Source organism: Centroberyx gerrardi, chromosome 19, assembly GCF_048128805.1.
Source record: "Centroberyx gerrardi isolate f3 chromosome 19, fCenGer3.hap1.cur.20231027, whole genome shotgun sequence".
In the NCBI taxonomy this organism is placed as follows: Eukaryota; Metazoa; Chordata; class Actinopteri; order Beryciformes; family Berycidae; genus Centroberyx; species Centroberyx gerrardi.
Window position 1 is genome coordinate 20,802,538 of NC_136015.1, and position 23,172 is coordinate 20,825,709.

A 23,172-nucleotide genomic window follows, 5' to 3' on the forward strand; every position below is an offset into this window, starting at 1 on the left:
CTTTTTCCTCAAACAACTTAATAAGCCGGCTGTAAACACGTTTGCGATCTCAGGAAAGTAGTTCTGTAGCACCGAAAATAGTCCCCAGCGTAATGAAGAATTTGTTCCCATTTGAATTTGGTAATAACTACAACAGCCTGACTTTTCGTGGTAACAGTTAACGATTTTTAAAATGTAAACTATGTCTTTGTGAGCTGTATTTCAAGGTTTTTAGCTTACAATTGGAGCCAATGACTTCCGGGTTGACGGCTAAAAACGGTACGTGGGAAGTCAGAAAGTAACGGGAGTAGAGCAAACGCATTGTTGATTTTGTTATTTTCATAGGATTTGTTGACGGTAAGCAATGTATTAAAAAACACCAGCCTTATCCTTTAACACGATGTAACAGTAAAATGAACATTGTGTTGTGTGTGTGTGTTTGGAAGCTTCCAGAAAACGACTCGTACGTTCAGGGTTGTGCTTTCCACCACGGCTTCTCTCCCGCCATCGGGGTCTTCGGGACCGACGGGCTGAACGTCGACGATAACGTCATCCACCACACTGTCGGAGAAGGTAGACTCACTCGTTTAAATACTGTACTCTTAAGCTCTATTTCATGATCTTCTGTATCTCAGTCAAAGCTGATCAGGTAGTCTTGTACAGGTCAATGTTTAAATCATCAACACAGTGTCAGGTGATCAATTCACACTGGGGCCAACCAGTGTAAATCTAACTTTTGATAAGAAAAGATGTTTTTTGATAAAAGTGTCTGCCAAATGTCATATGTTATGTTGTGTTATGTTGTGTTATGTGAGATTAGGTTACATTAGGTCAGGTTCGGTCAGGAGCAGTGTTGGGGGGGTAAGGAGTTACTTTGTACTTTGTAATGTGTTACAAAGTACTCAGATTACTTTTTTGTAGTAACTTAACACTTTAGTTTATCAATTCTTGTAATCCACTATTAGTTACTTTATAAAATCAGAATGTCATTATTTTATTGTATTTTTTTAAGCACAAAAAAACTGAAAATGCATGTTGTCTTGTGCAGACAAGATGCTGCTAACTGAAAAAAACGCAAGTAGTCTGCTTATATAAATGAGATTGTTTGACTGTTTCAACAGCAACAGTCTTGCATTTTAAAAGAATGATTGACAGCACACTTGGCAGCATAAGCCTTATTGCTACAGCATGTTTTTGAAGTCGGTAACATAAAAGTACTCTAACTTTGTAACATAGCTAGTTAGTAACAATGTAAAGTAACTAATAACGTTTAAAAGTAACTCTCCTCAACACTGGTCGGGAGCTACTGACATGGGAAATGTTAAACTGTCTGCAGGTATCAGAGTGTGGGGCAACAAGGTGGCGGTGCGGAGGAACCTGGTGACTCTGACTCTGTGGCCCGGGTCCTACCAGGACAGAGAGGAGGCCTTCAACTACGACTGGAACGCTGCCATCGAGGTTCAGCATCTGCTTCTGCTCTTACCCTGCTCTAGTCTAGTGTTCATTTGCACTGCGTTTTTTTAATTCAGTCATAGTAGTAGTAGACACATAGATTTACGCAGATTTTAGTAGATTCACATAGCTTTTAGTCATGCTTTATTGATTAAATTTAGTCACTTTACTGACTAAAATTATCCTGGATTTTAGTCAATTAAAATAGGCCTAGTTACATTATAGTCAACAAAAGCAAATCCACTTCAACAATTCAACTTGAGAACAAAAAAAATAGCATAATCTTTTAGTGTAGATTACATTTGCAACATGGATTTTCTGTTTTTGAACTCAACACTCAACTTTATAAAATTAATGAATGAAATCATTTTTTGTGAGAATAATGTCAGAAGTACAGGTAATAAAAAAACGTCATGTGACCATACCATACTGTACCTACAGACCCAGGAACTTTATCAATCTCTTTATCAATATACCTTCAAACATTTTCATCAATACTACATTGAAATAAAAATAATTTCACATATGGTCATGGGACAGAATATTTACTCGTCATAGCCTTTGTCGACACAATTGCAAAAAGCCTTCATCAATGAGCAATTTAGTCGTTAATTTCATGATGAGAGAAACACTGTTCTATACTGAGCCTGACGTCTCCATATTGCCTGTTTCTGTCTGATATCAGGTGAACGAGGGAACAAACGTCGTGTTGCAGCATAACGTTGTGGCGGGTTATGAGAGAGTCGCTTATCGCATCGATGGTGAACCATGCCCAGGTAACAAGGACGGATGTTTATGATTTAACCAAACTCATAGTGGACATTTGTGAACCTGTTATATTTTGTGTGATGTTGTGTATGATGTGAATAATATTTCCTGTGCTGGCCTTGCAAATTAAATTTCTTTCAGAGCCATAAACATATCATATATCAATCATGTAATACCTACAGTATTGAAGCAGTAACGCTCAAACTGAGGAAAAGGATGTAGGATAGAAGTGCTCAAAGAGGTTTTCTCCCTGGACTTGTGCCTGCGCAGGTTTCTGGAACGAGAACGAGCAGTGGAGTCACAACGAGGCGCATGGCGGTCTGTTCGGAGTGTATCTGAACAAAGACGGTCTGCCTGGCTGCACGCTCATCCAAGGCTTCACCGTCTGGAGGAGCTTCGACTACGGCATCTACTTCCAGGTAGGAAAGCTGACCTCAAGTCCTGCTGTCTGTTTTATCTCCATTTAAGTACTTTGTTCCTCTGTAAAGCAAGTTGCGATGAAACGTTTGTTAAAAGTGCTTTATAGATGATTTTTTGTCGTAACATGCCTGCATCGAGAGTGTGAAGTTGTGGTTCCCAATCTGGGATCCAAAGAGGTCAAAGGTCAGGAGGCCTCAGAGCATCTGAGCTAAAGGAGTCACATCAAAGCGAGACCAAGAACACAATACACACACAATACAAAATGAGCAGTCCATTGTAATGCAGTCAATTTAGATGGCTCTTAATTTCTTTACCTAACACTTCTATATTATTTTCTATCTTTGCTATCTTTATTTATTTTAACTCTTTTATTTGTACTGTCTTCCCTTTCTTCTTAAATTGTTTTATTGCTCTTTTATCACTAGTTGCACCCCTTGTTTTGTTATTCCTTACTTTCTGTAGATGCTATTCAAATAAAGTGTATTATATCATACATGAACTTTCTAGGGACGCAGGAATATTTACTCCCCTTTATTGTCAGTCTGCTGCAGCTCTGAGTCTTGGCTGTTTATGTTGCTTTGTTGTTGTTGACAATCAAGGAATTTAAGCTTCTTCTACTTCTGCACTCATTGCAAGTTGCATACAGTGTGAATGTAAAAATGTTTTCTCAAGATGAAAGATGAAAGTAAAGGTTATCAAACCCCGATCCTGATATCATCGGCTTCTAATCATGGGCAAAGATTGTCTGAATAATGCCGCAGTTTGGGTTTGCTGAGAATAAAAGACTCCGTAATATAGATTATTTATCCTCCTCTTCCTCTTCCCATCCCCCTCTCCTTCCTCTCCCTCCCCCCTCACAGACGGTGATTGATGTGATTGTGGCCAATGTGACCCTGGTGGACAACGGGATGGGCATCATGCCGCTCATCTTCGCCCCTCCCTCTCTCTCCCACATGTTCGCTGATAAAACTGTACAAATCCAGGTGAGAAGGTTTATTTTAATTCGCTCAACCTTTATTTTGTCTTTCTCATCCTTACGCCCAAGTGCTATATGTCTTCTTGTTATTTTGTTCCATACTATATCAAAAGCATCATTCCAAAATTGTATAGCCTATATCCGTATGATTATATTCGCTAAGATGTAACTGTTTTATAGCAAATGCTGTATGATAATCCCTTCAATAATATTCAATAGTAAGTTTGATTTTCATGACAACAGTGTTACATTTTTCAAGAGGTGGCAGTGAAATCTCATTTGTGACAAAACTCTTAATTTTTTACATGAACTCCTTTATTCCCAGAATGCCTTGATAGTCGGCAGCAGCCCCAACTTCGACTGTTCAGACAGTTTGTCCATCAGTGATTTCAACCTCCGCATCAGCTCCGGCCACCGAGCGCCCAGACCGCTCAACGGTACGGCCCCGCCTCTCCAGTGTTACTGAAACATGTGGAAACCTTGTAACTCCGCTTTTGATTTTCATGTTTTAACGTCAATTGAAGGATTTGTGTTCTTCTGTGTTCTTCCATGGGTTGAGAAAACGATATACTCTTCTGTGGCTCTGTCTCTTTTTGCGTTTTTCATGTCTTCTTATGTTTCTATGTTTTTACATCTTCTGCAGTTGTCTTGTTTGTAAATCCATGTTGATTGTGGTGAAGCCAAAGACAATTTTCCACACTTAAAATATAGCCCCCAAGCACTCAGCCCTTTGGCCCGTTCTTCATCCCAGGATCAACACTTCACATCCTGAGGAAAACCCTGGGACGGAGAATTGCTTTGATGCAGCCGCAGGTTTAAAATTAATGATTTCAATCCTGGTCCTGGTGGGTCAGTGGTCTAAGGCACACGCCATGTCACTGTGACGTCATGGGTTTGAATCTGGATCCGGATTTGAAGACCTTTGTCACATGTTACCTCTCTCTCTTTCCTGTCTGTCTCCACTTTCATGTGTCTGATAAAGGCAAAAAAAAAGCCAAAATAAGGCCTCTCTAATTTTGACCTCTTACCCCAAAACATGCCAATTTTGAGTCGCAGAATTTCACGAAACAAGACCTTGAAAGTCATTGAAAAGTCCTTGATGTCCAATTGATGTCCAAGTGGGTGTGGGAACCCAGATTATACAACCCTTGATCTTATGAAACCCTTTCTAAACGCCGCTGGATAAACTGTAACATGCCTGGTGGTCAAGCTGAGAACAAGACTGCTCTAAGTTCCTGAAAGGAGATATGAGGTTTTAAATTGACAGCAGTGATATGGTACTTATGGCATATTTATAGTGTACATGATGCTGATGAAGGAAAATTCAACATAGTCCTAAGATTACAGTTATCTCCTTCTTTCTTTCTGACTTTCTCTTCACTCAGGCGGCAGGTCTGGAGCCAGCTGGGGAAACTTTTTCTCTGAACACAACACGGCTCCAGTGAAGAACCATCACCTGAATAACAACTACAACGCCATCAAAGGGCTGATGAAAGTCTTCGGTGAGTTTGGTCTTTGGATCAGCAGATAAAATTAGACTGATTAGATTACTGTTTTGAAAATAAGAGGTGTGCGGTTACTTACACAGTACGTAACGGCCCTTTGTCGTAGTTTATATGATGTTGCCGAGTTAAATGATCTTTGCCGTAGAACATGAATATTCGGTATGATTGGAGGAAAAAATTAAGCTAAAGTCTGAAAAAAATGAAAGAGCATTTCATTGAGCAATGAAAAAAAATCAATCCAACTTTCAATTTGTCCAAGTAGAATTGAATGCTGGGCCATGGAGTTCAAATTCTTATAGATACAAGTCAGCAGTCAGTGTGATTAAGAAGACGAGCATTCCCAGATGTAGTCAGTGCATCAAATTCCTCCTCTCTGCTTTTTGAGAGATTCAGGTGTAAATTGTAAATTTTTTGTGATTTTTTTTAGTTTATTAAACAAAACCCTCCGTGACCGCAGAGCACTAGATGCACTTTGTTTCTTGTGTTTGTGTGTGTGTGTGTGTGTCTGTGTCTGTGTCTGTGCGTGTGTGTGCATACTTTTCCATACGGCCAACTACATAGATATATCTGCAATTACTCCATATAATGCCACAGAACAAGACAACACACATGCTCAGTGGAGCCGTGGAATAGAAGTTCACCTGTAATCTTCTCCTGGGTTTCTTGCTCTCCTCTGACTTCCTCATTTCTCTTTGTCTTCCCTATCAAGACTCGACGTTTGTCGGTTTCCGAGACGTCTGCTCCGGCCAGACCAACGTGATGTTCATCACCAACCCGGCCAACGAGGACCTGCAGCACCCGGTGCAGGTCTGGGGCCTGAAGTCCATCAACAGCACAGAGGAAGCCAAAGTCTTCATCCACAGGGCTGATCTGAGGTAAGTCATACCAAGATGTCTTACCAACACACAGGGCCTTTACATGAACACACATCAGGTTGGCAAACTCTGTCATTCAATTTGTAATACATAAGGAGAACGCATGAATATCTGTGAAATGTAAACAAAAATTGGAGACCTTTGCCACTTGTTGAAAAATGAAACGCCTGGTTAACGCTCTAATGCAAACAACAGAAACTGTTTTCTCTGTTACTTCTTTATTTTGCAAACAAAGGAACATGGGAAATGATATTCTAATAAGCATTAACATATTATAATGCTATACATGTCTCCAGTAATGACAGGAGGGTGTCCAAAATATTTTTGAAAATATTTGCTTTTTTTTTTTTTATTCCGAGTTAAAGCTGCACTTGGCAACTTTAGCGGTTCCACCTGGCAGCAAGATGTAAAAAGCTGAACTTCAATACTCAGAAATCATGAAATAATAATGATTCACGTCAGTAAACTGCACACAGCACGCTCATGTTTTCCAACCCTCCCAGTCTTTGATGCTTTATACCAAAGGAAACCAAAGGGACGATAAGGCTGATAAGACAGTTGTATTTTTACATAAAAATCTTGCTTAGTGCAGCTTTAACTGGAATTGCCACCTATAAAGATAATAAGGTCAAATGTGTGTTTATGTCAAGATCTCTACTGTGTGTTTGTGCTTTCTTACCTCCGTAAAGTGTATAATGTAGAATAAGATAAATGCTGTGTGTTAATGTGTTTATATCTCAGTAAGGTGAACCCGGCTGACTGTGTGGACATGGACTGCGACGCGAAGAAGAAGAGCCTGCTGAAGGACTTGGACGGCTCGTTCCTGGGTGCACCGGGTGCTGTGGTGCCGCAGTCGGAGTTCGAGTGGGGAGGAGATCCCAGGAGGGGACTGGGCGACTACCGCATCCCCAAAGTCATGCTCACCTACCTGAACGGCAGCCGCATCCCAGTGGACCAGATCGCTCCACACAAAGGTTCAGAACCAGAGCAACAGATAGAGCGTGAATCCAAGCCAGTGCATTTTTTTGGACTAGACAGAAACACACAACTCAAAGAGAAAACAATGATTTTCCCAAGTGCGATTTACTGGGGCTGAGAAAATAATTTATTGGTTTCGCAGTTTTGCCACAACTGGCACTAAAATCGCACACAGAACTGCACTGCAAAAAAAACTTCAACTAGCTTGTGAAAATTAGTAGTTGTAGTACCAGTATGACTTTGGATTGAGTTGGATTCAGTCTTTGCTTGTTTGCATTTCTTAAGTCCCAGGATGTGCCTCTCAGCGAGCTCTGAATTGAGAAAACTGAATTTGAATTGAGAATACAGAATTTGAATTTGGAAAACTGAATTTGAATTGAGAAAACGGAATTTGAATTTGGAAAACTGAATTTGAATTGAGAAAACTGAATTTGATTTTGGAAAACTGAATTAGAATTTGGAAAACTGAATTTGAATTGAGAAAACTGAATTTGATTTTGGAAAACTGAATTAGAATTTGGAAAACGGAATTTGAATTTGGAAAACTGAATTTGATTTTGAAAAACTGAATTTGAATTTGGAAAACGGAATTTGAATTTGGAAAACTGAATTTGAATTGAAAAACTGAATTTGAATTTGGAAAACTGAATTTGAATTGAGAAAACTGAATTTGATTTTGGAAAACTGAATTAGAATTTGGAAAACTGAATTTGAATTGAGAAAACTGAATTTGATTTTGGAAAACTGAATTAGAATTTGGAAAACGGAATTTGAATTGAGAAAACTGAATTTGATTTTGAAAAACTGAATTTGAATTTGGAAAACGGAATTTGAATTTGGAAAACTGAATTTGAATTGAAAAACTGAATTTGAATTTGGAAAACTGAATTTGAATTGAGAAAACTGAATTTGATTTTGGAAAACTGAATTTGAATTGAGAAAACTGAATTTGAATTGAAAAACTGAATTTGAATTTGGAAAACTGAATTTGAATTGAGAAAATTGAATTTGAATTTGGAAAACTGAATTTGAAATTATAGTTTAAAGGTAAATTCAGTAATCACCACATTCAGTTTCAAAGCCATTGCGTTCAAAGGGTTCAAACCTACTGGCTGATCTATGTGAGGGACATCAGACTCTTGAGGGACATGAGAAGAACCAGATCCCTAAATGCCTTGTTGACTGGTTTGTCGTCAGGTGTGATCAGGGAAGACTGCACTTACATGGCTCCCTGGCAGAGCTACAAGTGCTTTGGGCTCAACTACAGGATGCTGGCGATCGAGAGCCTGGACTCGGACACAGAGACCAGACGTCTGTCCCCCGTGGCCGTGCTGGGAGACGGCTTCGTGGATCTGATCAACGGTAGGACGAGTGTTAGAGTCTTTGAATAGATGTTGATACGATGGCCTGCACCGTTGTTGAAAACCCATCTAAAAGCACCAAAATGAAAGTTGAGACGACCTAATTATCTTTATATCAGTTCATTACAGTATCCAAAGCTGTTTCAATATGAATTTTTACCAGACCATAATGTCACATTTTGAAAATGTTGTGCTCACATTGAACTTGGCTCCCTCCTGCACATCGCCATCCATCAGATGCTTGATGGGAAAAGTCGTAATAATCTTAACGATATACCTAAAACACATCACACACAGATACACGCATACACACACACACACACACACACAAAAGCTCTGGCCTCCTATCTTAAAATTTGTGGTGTGTTTGTTCTCTTTTATTATTATTTGTATTTATGTATTAGGTTGCACTGTAAAACACTTTGTGACAAGCCTAAAAACACTTAAAAAACGCTTTATAAATAAGCTTAGCTTTACTGTCAGTTAAGAGAATTTAACATGTTTACTTTTAATCAACTCCAAACGCCTTTCATTTCACAAGTGGAACATCACACCAAGAGGAGAACTGACTGAACTAGCCTCATAAACAATGGAATAATTTCATGTACAGTACAGTAATAATTTAAAATGTTCAAGAAATGCTCCAAAAATGCATTCAAACTGATTCAATATGCCGTTATCTGTGGTGTGTGTGTGTGTGTGTGTGTGTGTGTGTGTGTGTGTGTGTGTGTGTGTGTGTGTGTGTGTGTCCAGGCCCTCAGGACCACGGCTGGTGCTCTGGCTACACCTGTCAGCTGAGAGTGTCTCTGTTCCACAGCATCGTGGCCACCGGTCGCTCCTTCGACGTCTTCTTCACCAGCATCTCCCCTCAGAAACTGCGCCTCATGATGCTCAACGCCGACCCCTCCGAGGTCGCTACTCTTATATTACACTCTTATGCTATTCCTTATAGTACACAGTATATTCCTGCTATTGAATAAAAACCTTACGTCTTCATAAAATCACCTTTTAAGGATTTTAGGAAAGCAGTAGCCTTAGTTTCAGATTGACAGCCATGCATTTGTTTTATAATGGTTTTAATGGGTTTCCTGGGCTCTCCTGTCATGAAGCTTATAAAATAAAATGTAAATCTTCAGTAAAACAAAAGTAAAACATGAAAATCACCAGAACCGCAGTTACAGTTTTTTCTCTGTCACAGCATCAATATACAGTGTTACTGTTTACATCAACAGCAGGCATTTTAGTGTGTTTTATTCACTCTCTTCACTTCGCATTAAATTAACTTGTTTTTTTATTCATGCAGAGCATCGTGGTCTCAGTCTTCTACTCCAACCCCCAGCGGCTGGATGTGTACGTCGACAACAGCCTGGTCGCTCCGACCAACGCCGACTGGAACGCTGACAGGTCCGACTACACCCTGAAAGAGCCGGTCCTCCCAGGTACATCGCATGCTGCACACCATATTCTGGTCATGTCAAGCTGTTTGTGTGTTTTTGGTGATGCAGCTCATGTTGGACTTTCAGAGGCGGCTAGCTCGAAAACATAATACTTGCAATAACCAACCAACTGGATTATTAGGGGAAGCGTCACTTTATAGAATCATGAAAATGACTTAATCTCACTATTGTCTTGCTTGGACTTTTGGCACTAGTTGCATTATTTTGTGCATGTAAACACATTGAGATTAACTAAGTTGTGTTCAAACAGCTAGAATCAAGGTGTTGCCTATAACAATGTCAGTAAAGGGAACAAAACAGTAAGCCGCAGCACTCAGTAGAAAAATATAGACTCTATTGTGTTAAAAACATGACGTGTTACGCCTTACTTTTTTGTTCCCTGTGCATGTAAACACAGCCAGTGATTTCCTTATGAAAACATTGCATACAAACAAATCATCTTCATGTCAAATTAAACTGACCTTTTGTTTTAGCTATTTAACTAATGCTCATACCCAGATCTTCTTACAATAAGCGCAAACAGTAGAATGATCTAGTCCAGTACACAGATGTAACAAATATCCCTGTTTCTCTGTTTCATGTGTAATAGAAAAGATTGAGGTAAAAAAAATAAAAGCCAGACACGAAAGCCATTTTTCTAACACCATTTTCCCATTTTCTGCTCTGCTGTCTCTCCAGGTCAATACGTTCCCCAGCTGAACTCCTCTCTGGGCACCAACTACTTCGACCAGGACTACAAGATGCTGAAGGTCTTGGTGAGAGGCTCCGAACCGGTGGAGATCCGAACCTCGCCGGTTCTCTTCATCGCCTTCCAGCTGCCCGCCATGACTGTGGAGGAGTTCTTCGGAGAGAGCCTGGTCCAGAACCTGGCTACGTTCCTCAAGGTTCCCTCGAACATGATCCGGATCACCAAAATCGTGCGGGAGGACGGAGGCTCGCGGCGCAGGAAGAGATCCACGGGCCTGACGGTGGAGGTGGAGATCAAGAAGCCTCCGGTCCAGCAAACCACCAACACCACCAACGGTTAGTAGGGATAGAAGTCCTATTTGTTGTTGGGTATCTATTGAGACATTTTGTAGCAGATCTACTGAAAAAGGATCAGACTTATAATAAATAATTCCTTGTATTTAAGTACCAGATGGGCGGGGTTTGTCACATACTGTAGGCAATTTATCAGTCTAACCTTCGTCTAGACATGAAAAACACTAAGATTTTTATAATAATCACTATTCCCCATGACTTTTCAGATGAGGAGCAGTTTTCCGTGCTGAAGACCATCGCCGATGATCTGGGCCAGGCGGCGGTTTCTGGAAACCTCAGTCGGTCCATCGGCTTCAACGTCTCTTCTATGGGCGTCGTCCCTCCTCCTCCTCCGTCGTCCGACCCCAACTGGAACGAGGTGAGGCTCCTCTCAACACTGAAGTATAACCACATCTGTTCAGTGTGATGTAAAAAGATGCTCAGCCACATAATAGTAGGCATATCAGAATCAGGAAGAGTTTAATCGCCAAATACAAAAACTGTACAGGATTTTTGTGTTGGTGACATTGGTGCACAGACATATTGACATCTTACAGATTTCATAGTACACAATGAAGACAACAGGACCTTATATGCAGTGCAATGGGACAATGCAAGACATACTGTGGATAGTGCACTATAGGTGTGTTTGGTAAAGCAGCATAACATACAGTCTGGTTGCATTTTAGTATCATTCTTGCATAAACGTAGAACAACTAGCGGCTGAAGGCTTAACTAAAACCCTCTGAAAAAAAAGTGGAACATCCGCAAACACTTTGATCCATTCAGAATTTAATTTATTTGCAAGCTTTCAGTCTCAACAAACGTTCGTCAAGGTATACTTGGCCAACAAAGAACACAACAAAATTACAGTCTTATACTCTCTTAATTTTCCATATGCAAAACAATCTGTGTAACCCAGTCCTGAAATTGTAGTCCCAATCCCAGTAATACAGGACTACAACACAGAGTAGGAGACACAGTGTGTAGAGAGACATATAAATCCAGGAAACACTCAATTTTATATACAATATTTACACATGCACCAAAATGGAAAAATCCATGTTAAGAATGTAAAAGAAAGTCCGTCATACTACAGTGTCATTTTTGCATGGAATAATGAGCGCTGAACTCATATCGGCTGGCGTTTCTGAAGGCTTTTTTTCGGCTTTAAATCCCAGGTGGCGACCACCGAGGTGACGAGGGAGGAGCCCAAAGTCAGCTTTGTGTCCAGCGTGTCCAGCCTGCTGCTGCTGGTGGAGCCGATAGCAGGGGAATACGTGGGTCCTCTCTACCAGCAGCCCAGTCTCATGGCTGTGGATGAGGAGGTGAGACGCTGACACATCCAAACACACATCATTCTCACTTCGTAGCTGCTGTCAGTGTTGATGATTGGAAGGCAGAGAAAGAAAGTACAGAGTGATTTAGGACCAAAGGACCAAAATGCTTCTAAAAATCAGATCAAGGGGACAAAAAATGCCCCCTTGATCTGATTTTTAGAAGCATTTTGGTCCTTTTTGGAGGCAATTTTATTGTACTATGAAATAATACACTTACATTGCATATTGGCAAATACAGTAACACTCACTTTGGACCACTTAGATTTTTTATAACTTCTCTCCCACTGATGGAAACTGTACAGAAGAGGATGGTGCTGTCTTCCCAACTTTCTGTCCTCAACCAGTCCATCTTCCACCCCTTGATTATAGAGTGTGTGATGTGTGTGCGGTCTGAATCTGTGTGAACAGTGAAATGCAAAAAAGGGTGCTCCTATTTATCAGCAGGATTTTTTCTCCCCCTCATTTTTAATTCCACTGGCATTTTATCAAGTTTCAATGGCATTTTGTATACATTAAACCTGGTTTATATGTTAGAGTAAAAGGGAGGTGGGTGAGAACAGGTTTGAGCACCTCAAGAAATAAAATACCAGTTAAAAACCAACCAAAAAATGTATCAATTGGTGTAGAATAAAACTATGGGAAGATAGCGGAAATGCACACTAATACAAGTCACATTAAGCTGGAGTCCTGGAGTAAACGCTGACCTGTGACCTTGTCTGCAGGGTAACTGTGTGTCGGTGGGAGTGACGTCGCTCACGGTCACCGCCGCCCTGCGGGACTCCAGCGGCGGCGGCGTGGCCGGACTGGCAGGAAACACAACCATGCTGTTCAGCGGCTGCTGGGCGAACTACACCGACCTTTCCATCCTCAACAGCGGTACGTCTTCGTCCCGCAGCTCACTTGCTGCCTCTGTCCAACAAGCAGTGTTAGGAACATACTCTGTGTCAGATGAACTGGGGTTGTGTAGCTTAATGGATAGAGTATTGCACTATCACTGCTATCCACACGAAGAATGCATGCACTTATTGTGTGTTACCAAATGGCATATGTTGTAAGACAGACAATGAATTCATTTATGAAAACTTTGACTCCAGTGTCAAATTAACATTTTATTTGAATGAAAACCCATGATGTCCCGTTTCAACACATTGTGCTCTCCCCTCCTTGCAGGTGAGAACCTGACCATGGCCTTCACTCTGCAACAGTGGGGCGCCCAGTCTCGCTCCTTCGCCGTCAAGGCCACCCCGACCACCCAGCCCCCCACCACCACCGCCAACTCCACCGACACGCCCTCCACCACCACCACCAGCAGCACCACAGAGGATCCGGAGACCACCACCGACCCCAGCATCTTCGACTCCGCCTCCGGCCTCTCCTCCGGCGCTCTGTGTCTGCTGAGCGTCGTCTACGCACTGAGCCTGCTGCTCAGAGCGCTGTGAACCATGCTGGGGTCATGAAACAAGCCCGACTATAGCAGGGTTTAGTGAGGGGTTCATACGCATCAGAACATGATGTCAGGGATGGCAAAATGAAGAATTACATTCCTTAAAATTCTATGCACATGATTGTTATTTTTCTTTTTCTGTTCTTTTTTGGGTTTGCTATGTTTCATTATGTGTAAATGCATATTATAGTGTTGCAGATTAGGTGTAAGATATTGAGCTCTATCGATCCATATAGACTACCTCTTTTTGTGTAACAGGTGCAATTGTGTTTCTGTAACAGGTGTTTTGAAACTATTATGCAAACTTGTATTTTGTTGAAACTATGCCCTCTTTCTAATAAATTCTATTTTTTCTTAGTCAAATACTCCCATGCTGTATCGGTGTTTTACTTGATCAATCCAATTAGGTTTGTTCATACTGAGTGAAGCAGCTGGCTCTCTCCATGGTGCTGAAGGAGGCTGATTGGCTGCCTCCTGTCAGGTTTGCTCTGTCAAGACGAGCGCGTGCTTTTTTTTTGTGATTCACTAGAGGGCGGAAGACTCCATGATGCGCCGCTCTCCTAAACCCACGACGCACTGAGGCACAATCCGAGTGAGATTTCAACTCCTATTTGAGCTGAAAAACCTGTAATCTGGGCTACAGTGAGGGAAAACCCTGAGAATAATTTGAGCGATTTGGGTTTTTTGCGCAGAGGCTTTGTGTTTGGCGAGAGAGTAAAAAGCCGCAGAAGATGACAGGCGTCTTTTCTCCGGCCGTCCCGCCCTGGACATCTGCCCCGAGCAGAGAGGTGACGGGCGACAGAGGAACAATTAGTTTTACGGCCTTAATTTGCGCCCACCATTTAGGCTTAACAAGAACGGGACAAGGTGGGCGTGTTCTCTCCCCCCTTTTTTTTTTTTTTTTTTTTTTTTAACTTTGGACCGCCTGTCCTGTCCCGAGCAGTTCACTTCACTCCTGGCAGAGCGGCCGCTTTGCTGCGAGTGGATGCAGAGTCCAGCTGCAGCTTCGGCCGCAACTCAAGGCATCAGCATCGATTACGGGAGAAGAGCGGAGAATGGATTTCCTTCACGTCTCTTTCCTCTACGCGGCTCTCGTGTTTGCATGGGAAGCCCCCTGCTTCCAGACGCTGGCTATCTTCCTCCCGTCGGCCCCCAGGAGCGGCAAGGTGACGAAGCTGTTTGATGGGCAAGAGGCGTCGAAATACTTCAAGGAGTTTCACAGCGAGAGACACAGTAGCAATAATAAAGCGGCTCCTAAAGACTTGGTTGAGCCTCACGACTACATGCTCTCTATTTATAAGACTTTTTCCACGGCGGAGAAACTGGGACTCAACGCAAGTTTCTTTCGGTCGTCAAAAGCTGCAAACACTATCGCGAGTTTTGTGGACAATGGACAAGGTATGTGGACCTGGTATTATTTACTGTAAGTGTGCGTGTGTGTGTGTGTGTGTGTGTGTCTGTCTGTCTGTCTGTGCGCGTGTGTATGAGTCTGCCTGTGTGTGTATGTGTGTGTGTGTGTGTGTGTGTGTGTGTGTGTGTGTGTGTGCAGGTAGGATCAAATACCCATGATTCACAGTTTGTCTCCCAGATGACTTCAGCACAATGAACTGAACAATAGCGGATTTTTCTGTCAAATTCCACTTTTCCATGGCTTGTGCATCATCTGCTCCTTGAGAACACATCTGACCCCGCTGCTTTAATGCCTTCCACAGATGACCTCCCACTCTCCCCTCTGCGGAGACAGCAGTATCTGTTCGACGTCTCAACCCTCTCGGAGAAAGCGGAGGTGCTGGGGGCCGAGCTCAGGATATACACCAAAGCGTCTGGGAATTTCAGGATATCGGAAACGGAGCCCGTCGAGGTCCAGCTCCTCTCCTGCCACGACCAGCAGCTGCTCGACTCCAGAACGCTGGATCTCCAGGACTCCCACCGGCCGAAATGGGAGGTGCTGGACGTGTGGGAAATATTCAAAGAGCGGCGGCGGCTGAGCCAGGGGAAGCAGTTCTGCCTGGAGCTGCGGGCCGTGCTCGACAACCCCGAGAGGGAGCTGGACCTGCAGCTGCTGGGCCTGCACAGGCACGGCCGGCCCCAGCAGAAGAAAGCCATCTTGGTGGTGTTCACCCGGTCCAGGAAGAGGCAGACCCTCTTCAGCGAGAGGAGGGACGGCATGGCCTTGCTGGGCCCGGAGAGGAAGGCGAAACAGAGGGGGCCCCGCGCCAAAGCCAGCAGGAGACGCAGGACGGCGGCGTCCAAGAACCGCCACGGGAAGAGGCACGGCAAGAAGTCCAAGTCGAGATGCAGCAAGAAGCCGCTGCACGTCAACTTCAGGGACCTGGGCTGGGACGACTGGATCATCGCCCCGCTGGATTACGAGGCGTACCACTGCGAGGGCGTGTGCGACTTCCCCCTGCGGTCCCACCTGGAGCCCACCAACCACGCCATCATCCAGACTCTCATGAACTCCATGAACCCCAGCAACATGCCGCCCAGCTGCTGCGCCCCGTCCAAACTCAGCCCCATCAGCATCCTGTACATCGACTCAGGAAACAACGTGGTCTACAAGCAGTATGAGGACATGGTGGTGGAGTCCTGCGGGTGTCGGTAGTCGTCAAGGTGGCTGGAGTCAGACTTTGGCTCTCCACCAGGCTGCACATGAAGAGAGCAGATCTGACATTTTGAATTTATTGATGCATTTCATAACTATGTACCAACAAGGCCATGTTTATTACCTCATGGATTTTATTTATTGATTTGTTTTTTCTTGTTTGTTCTGTTAGGGTCTAGTTCCAGTTCATGGATGCATAAGACAGGCTCCTTAAAAACCTGAACCATTCCTTTTATTATCAATAAATACCAAAACAGCAACAACTGGTTGCCCAGGACACATGGGCGTTTAAAGCATTCTGATCCAAAATTAGATATCCAACGTTTGAAAAAGAAAAGACATCTGCTCTTACAAAATTCTTGGTTGCACAAACATAAAACCAACTGTTCCTCTTTTTAAAGGATAATAGCTGACTTAATGATTACGCTTTTGCAGACTGTATCTTCTATACTTTAAAGATATTGAGTGATAAACTTCAGGTAATGTTTTGTTTTTTTCTTCCCAAAATGCAGTATTTTGGGTTCTATCTCTTGGGCTGCCAGGTTCAGACGGAGGATTTCCAGCACTTGACATGGCCTTTGACTCAGGGAACGTACTTGAGCGCTAGAGAGAATGTGAAGTCCTTTTCTGATGAAACACCAGTCTGATTCAAGTGCATTTCCACCAAAAGTACCACAAGGTTACTTACCGGCTCACTTGTTGTCACCATTAGGAGTTGGAGGAGATACATAATTTTGTCTGTAATGCACTGATGTTCAAAGTTACCATATGTAAATATTTGATATGGAAATTATAATTTATGTTCTATGAATAAGTTATTTGCATTTTTATTGTCCGTATTGTTCCTTTACGATTTCAAGACTGCATGTGTTAGACATCTGGATGTTAACGCCTCAAATAAACATATGAGTAATGTTTTGGAAACGAAACATGATAATTATGTTCTTTCACAGACTGCGAAATAGTATTGTCAGTGTTTTTGTTGTATATATAAACAGGAAATTATTATTCACCAAAGAAAAACAAAGCATTCCTTTTTTGTAATTTTAGGCCATACTGTTGTTTAAATATTTAGATAGACGTTTTAGCCTCATATTTTGTTTGTATCTTACATTATTTTACTGGAATTCAAAAATAATATATTACGCTGATTGTCAGAAATGTAAAAGATAATGCAGTGTTATGCCACAATGTTTTCATTTTGTTATTTTATCTTATTGCTATCTTGCATCAAACCAAATAAGAAATTCCTGTACCATCAGAATACAGTACATACAAACTTTGCCTTGTTTTTACAGCAGAGAAATGAATTAGTAACACTTTTTCCATAGTAAGATAATCAATGAAATTGTTTAACCACATGATGCTATTTTCATGCCAGTGAACTGTAAGATATCTAAAGCGATAGGCAAATTAAAGTGTCTTTTTAACTATGTTTTCTGGTTATAATGTCAAATTTCTTGATTCTTCAGTTGCTATTTTGTTCATTTTAGCTTATCGCATCGTTACTTTTTCTTAATTCTTCACCAGTGTTTTCTGGTTGGCGTTGTGACATCATAGTAACTTGCACTACAGGTTTTTCCTAAAAAAAAAACCTGTTTCCCACCAGATACCCGTCTTACCTGCAAAGCAGAACTTTATCAAACCAGAAGTCAGGTGGCTTACATCATTAACACCTTCTGTGTAGAGGCGATTTACCTAGAATATTGGGTGTACTGTACCTTTAAGTGATCTAGGCAAAGTTCCCAATCAAGTTCCCAATCGCTCATTCACATCGATCACTAAAAGGTACAGTACACCCAATATTCTACCTAAACTGCCCCTACAACAGAGGGCAGAATATTGTGTAGAAAATTGGGTGTACTGTACCTTTAATTGATCTATGTGATGAGTGATTGGGAACCGATAGACTTGTCATGCGTTTTCCTTCTCTGGCAGAGAGGGATGAGCAGGCTGAGTGACAGTTTGTGGGGTGAAAGCGGGGTCAGCAGACAACCGGGGAGAGCTCCATCTTCCATGGGTGGGCTGGGTTTGTCTGTCTGTAAGGTGAGGGAGGCGGGAAGGGGGAGGGGGAGGGGGGGTGGTGTTAGCGGGTTAACGGGACAAACAAATTGGTGGGCAGATGCAATGACTGACCCCGAGTCTAGAGCCACACTGGGTCCCCGGCCCCGCAGACAATGGCAGCAGAGGATCTCAACATCAGATTAAGCATGCCTTTTCCTCGCGGGGTCAGAGGTCAAGTGGCCCATTGTCTCTGGGGGCTGTGGACATTAAACAGCGTACACATCCTCTTAGAAAAGGACGGCAATCAAGAGGGGAGGAGGGGTGGGGGTGGGGGGGGGGGCAGGGGAAAGGAATGTGTGTGATGCTCTCCCTCCCCGTCACACCCGGCCCCATACAACAAGGTAAGATATAAAAAAGGGGAGGCGGTTTAAAGCAGCTGCTCTGAACAGCCACTGCAGAACAAAAGACTGGAATGTAAAGTCTCTATAGCGGCATATGGAGGCCTTTCTGCTCCGTGGCAGATTTGCTGTGAGATGGGGAAATATTTCGCCGGGAAACGAAATGGGCTGCAATCGCGCGCTGTCGTGTGAAAACCTCGTAACTCCAATTTTCACTTCAGCTGAAGGTTTACACGGTCTTCTTTGGGTTTAGAAAAATTCTCATCCTTTCAAAACCTGTTGGATAATGTCAGAGATGCATTGCCATCCAGCTAAAACAAGGCTGTTTTTATTTTTATTTAGTTCCTGGAAAGTTTACTTTTGGAGATACAAGGTTTTCACCCGACAGATACAATGTGTTCTTGTGTTTTCTGTGTGAGTTTGTCCAGAAGTGTCTTTTTCCGTAACATTTACTGTTTCAAACGTGTCTGTACTGCAGTCAAGGGGTAAGAAGTGAACACAAAAGGAAGCGCAGAAGGCAAGGGGAAGAGTCAGAATCTGCAGTGAGATATTTACTGGTGTTTCGCACACAAATTAAGTTTACAATGTGTGGTGAATGTCCAAGAAAGCCCAAAGAGTCAGGGCAGAAAAAGACTCCGCTGAAGCACTGACACTGTGTATTTCCAACACGTGTCTCCCTTGTTAGCTTTTAGTCACGGGCAAAAGTGACGTCCTGTCGTCTTGACCTCTGTGTTTGCTCTAGTAAACCTGCTTGTGAAAGGCTTTAGAGTGGAAATCCTCTCCGCTCTGCTGAGGAGTCGGATGGCAGCAGCTTCTGACTGACAGGAAGGAAAGTGACCAGTGACTCTTCAAGCTGACTAGACATTTAGAGGAATCCTAGAGGAATTAGTATTTTTAAAAAGCTGTATTCTTTGCTTAAGCTTTTGCTCTTTTTTTTGTAGCTTTTGTCTTCTTCTACTCGAGTATCTTTCTGAGGATCCTTCTAAGATTTGGAGCAAGAGTATTAAAGTTAATCTAAAGTTTAAACTAGGTTTGGTGCAACAGAATTTACTGATAAACCACGATTTGAACCAGGTTAAAAGTTAATCCTTGTTGACGCGACCCACCCTTACTCCTACTCCTTTTACTTGGGAAAATTTATTATTAAACATAAAAGTGGTGCAGAAACATCTGGCATTTATGGTAAACCTGTCATTCTGGACTATACATCCCATAGCTTTTATATTAGCTCAAAGGGAAGCATCCCACACCCCGAGCTGAAAGTGATCCATCAAATTATCTGCAAAGAGTAACATAATTTTCAAGGGAAGATTTTAGAATATGTACAAAATATGTGCATATATATAAATATGTTAGTGATTTTTGCTCAAGTACATAGCCATGACATGAGAGAAATTTAATAGAAGTAGCAGTGCTTCTGTTTATTTGAGTAAAATCCTTCAGTGCTTTTTCCACCTGTGCTATCTGATAGTTTCAGAGAGGGATTACACAGCTGAGTGAGTAAGCAAAGTGATGGAGGAGCAGGAGGTCAGGGTGACTCTCCCTCTCTCCCTCTCTCTCTCTCTCATCCTGGGAGAGAGGTGTGTCCTCCACGGGTCGGTGCAGTTGGCAAACAGTGTCTTCTTGAACGCACCCCAGTTCACACCCGCCCTCTCTGAGTTTATAACTTGTTCTGCCGCTGTCAGAAGCAGAAAATCCTTAATAAATCTACAGAAATATGTACTGGTGACATTGGTGCAGAGATATATTGACTACTGGGGTCTTTAAAGTCACAAAGAAAAATTACCTTTTCACTTTGTTAGCTCATTTTTCATACCATAATATACACCACTGTAACAATAAATGCTAAAAAATTGACTTTTTTTTGGTATTTTTATGTCAAAATCCCATTACCTTTACTTCCTGGAAAACACCTCATGACCTCATAAACAAAAACTCAAAGCAAAATACCATCACGCATTTCTGAACTCCCCTTTCTCTTTCTAACTGATATCTCCCATTGGTTTACACATTTGAATGACCTCTCCCCGCGTTATATCCCGCCTCAACATCCTGTTTCAACAGGAAATACATCACATTATAAGGAAGCTCTCAAACTGCAGTTTCATTGGGACTTTAAATTCCAGTGAGCTGGGAGTTATTGCTCCAAAACAGAGTACAGGACAGAGTTTTGGAAGCCAGAAACCTCAGCACCTGGCCATGTGATGATTGAGTCATTGGTATTGATCGACAGCCCCATCAACCCCCTGCAGGTGCATGATGGTCATTTTGTGCTTTGGGGCAGTAAAACTCTCACTTATTGCCCGTTGAAGTCAAAAGGACAAAACAACTCAGACTCATTGTGCAACGATTCCACTCATTCCTGTCCGTCCCCATGAGATATTAAATCTGGAGCCCCGTCTCTGTCTTTTTCTGTCTCTAATTCCCCTCTCTCTCTCTCTCTCTCTCTCTCTATCCTCCCTCCCCTCCTTCCCTCCTTCCCTCCTTCTCTCTCTCAACACACGTTATGTTTCCACACTTTGAACGAGATACCGGAGTTGCGCTCGGCTGCAGCCACGTTGTGCGTTCCCATACTTTATCTCTTCTGTCTCTCACAGACTGTGGCCCGGGGTGAAGGTTTTCATGCGAGGGCGGCGGGCACGGATCCACATTCTTTCGACAGCTTAAAGACACACATTATCCACAACACCTCATAATGCTAAAGTTTTATAGAGATTGGGAAAGCCTTGATTCCACTCCTCCCTCTCTCCGTGATCCACCTGAGGGGATGGGAAGAGAGCGAGGGAGGGGTATGTGTGTGTGTGTGTGTGTGTGTGTACCAGGAAAAAAAATGAGACAGCGGGAAAGAGAATGGAGAAAAATAGAGAGAGGGGGAGAGACAGAAAGAGTGAAAGAGAGAGAGAAAGGCAAAGATAAGGAGGGAAATAAGGGGGAGAGGGAAAGGGTAAGAGAGCAAAGCAGAAAGCAAGATGGTGTGGGATAGAGGGAGAGAGAGAGAAAGAAAGAGAGAGGGAGAGGTAAAGAGGAAAAGCAAAAGAGTAAGGAAGCAACAGCAAGAAAGCGTCTGGGACACAGAGAGAGAGTGTGTGTGTATGTGCGCGTGTGTGTGTGAGAGAGAGAGAGAGAGAGAGAGAGAGAGAGAGAGAGAGAGAGGAGCGTATGCACAAGAATGGAAAGAGAACCAGAGTGAGAGAAAAAGAGAAAGAGGGAAGGACAGAGAAAACCGAGAGAGGGAGAGAAACAGGGGGGATAGAGGCAAGAAAGAAAGGGGGTGAGAAACTGAGAGAGTGAAAGAGAGAGAGAGAGAGGAAAGGGAGAGAGGGAGAAAGGCAAAGAGACAAAAAGAGAGAAAGCAAGAGAGATGAGGGTGAAGAGAGAAAGACAGAATGAAAGAGAGTGCGGGACAGAGAGAGATAGTGTGTGTGTGTGTGTGTGTGTGAGAGAGAGAGAGAGAGAGAGAGAGAGAGAGAGCAGAGGAAAGGGAGCGAGAAAGAAGGAGAAGGGCAGAGACAAAATGAGAGAAAGCGAGAGATGAGGGTGAAGAGAGAAAGAGAGACAGAATGAAAGAGTGTGGGACAGAGACAGAGGAAGAGAGAGAGAGAGAGAGAGTGTGTGTGTGCGTGTGCATGTGTGTGCGTGTCTGCGCGCGCGTGTATGTGGGTGCGTGCGCAAGCGAGAGCTCCCTGTCCCGGAGGAGAACCCCATCAGTCAGCGTGCTGGCAGCAGAACAAACCGGCAGAGTTATAAAGGGTGTTCCCTTCCCGGTCCGCAGCGTTAACCCCGCCGCTGCAGCCTTTTACTGTCACACAGGGATCACAAGCATGAGGACATGCAGAACACGCACATGTTTGCAATAGCTCTCTCTATTATGAACTCTCTCATATGCGCGCACCTGGCTCTGATTTGCCTGAGATAGTGTATGTAGCGTACGCACTTGACATTCGTTTTTATGTGTGGAGAAAGATACTTAGAGAAGGAAGGGAGAGGAGGAGGAGGTGGAGGAGGAGGAGGAGGAGGAGGAGGAGGGAGGAAGAGAGGGGGTGGGGGTGTAAGTAAAAACAGGGCAACTGTCCTTCACGTGTTCGGGCCCGAATGATAATCAGGGCCTGGACTTCTTTTGTACATTAGAAGCTTGGTTTTCGGTGACAGCGGCGGTAGTGTTGTTTTACAGTCAGTCTGCGTTGGAAATGCGAACCAGATGAGGCGCGCGGGCTCCGCGGCGAAATCAGTCCCCCCGGTAATTAAAACTGCCTGCTGAGCGCTCTTTACTGCGCGCGGCCAGATCACAGATCATCACTGCCCGTTCACATCAAAAGGAAATGACACAGGACACAAGGCAAACCATTAGTGAGTCGATTTCCCCCAAAAGATCACAGGCATTCATTGGGCGGTTGATTACCTACAGATTGTCTGTTTTCTCTCCACCTTTTCCCTGGCAGGGAGAGAGAGAGGAGGCTGAAACACACCTCTCTCTTTTTTTTAAATCATCCTTCAGTGCCATAAAGCTTCGTTGGCGCCTTACATTGGCTCCCTAATAGGATATATCAGGTTTTTTCAAATATTTCTGTCCTGTTCTGTCCTCTTTTCTTC

General features: G+C 43.1%; 2 protein-coding genes across 3 annotated transcripts in view; both read left to right on the forward strand.

The window, feature by feature from the left end:
* Positions 1-13,941, forward strand: part of pkhd1l1.1 (PKHD1 like 1, tandem duplicate 1) — a 53,390-nt gene extending 39,449 nt beyond the window's left edge. For both annotated transcript variants that reach the window (XM_071894950.2, XM_078290154.1), the window contains exons 61-77: positions 426-552; positions 1,316-1,437; positions 2,117-2,207; positions 2,470-2,618; positions 3,480-3,602; positions 3,921-4,032; positions 4,981-5,097; positions 5,810-5,975; positions 6,717-6,949; positions 8,151-8,315; positions 9,068-9,225; positions 9,618-9,753; positions 10,450-10,794; positions 11,019-11,170; positions 11,973-12,119; positions 12,854-13,007; positions 13,302-13,941. In XM_071894950.2, the coding sequence (XP_071751051.2) occupies positions 426-552; positions 1,316-1,437; positions 2,117-2,207; positions 2,470-2,618; positions 3,480-3,602; positions 3,921-4,032; positions 4,981-5,097; positions 5,810-5,975; positions 6,717-6,949; positions 8,151-8,315; positions 9,068-9,225; positions 9,618-9,753; positions 10,450-10,794; positions 11,019-11,170; positions 11,973-12,119; positions 12,854-13,007; positions 13,302-13,570 (2,766 nt within the window). In that variant the 3' untranslated portion in view covers positions 13,571-13,941. The remainder of the gene's footprint in view (positions 1-425; positions 553-1,315; positions 1,438-2,116; positions 2,208-2,469; positions 2,619-3,479; positions 3,603-3,920; positions 4,033-4,980; positions 5,098-5,809; positions 5,976-6,716; positions 6,950-8,150; positions 8,316-9,067; positions 9,226-9,617; positions 9,754-10,449; positions 10,795-11,018; positions 11,171-11,972; positions 12,120-12,853; positions 13,008-13,301) is intronic.
* Positions 13,942-14,630: 689 nt separating this feature from the next.
* On the forward strand, positions 14,631-16,208 carry gdf6b (growth differentiation factor 6b). Its single transcript, XM_071895030.2, has 2 exons — positions 14,631-14,973; positions 15,288-16,208. The coding sequence occupies exons 1-2, from the start codon at positions 14,631-14,633 to the stop codon at positions 16,178-16,180; spliced, it is 1,236 nt and encodes a 411-aa protein (XP_071751131.1). The 3' UTR covers positions 16,181-16,208.
* Positions 16,209-23,172: the final 6,964 nt, after the last annotated feature.

Bases quoted from the DNA above. Each gene is read 5' to 3' on its own strand.
- gdf6b (XM_071895030.2), top strand. From the start codon at position 14,631: ATGGATTTCCTTCACGTCTCTTTCCTCTACGCGGCTCTCGTGTTTGCA. The intron at 14,974-15,287 runs GTATGTGGACCT...TGCCTTCCACAG, and splicing joins TTTTGTGGACAATGGACAAG to ATGACCTCCCACTCTCCCCT.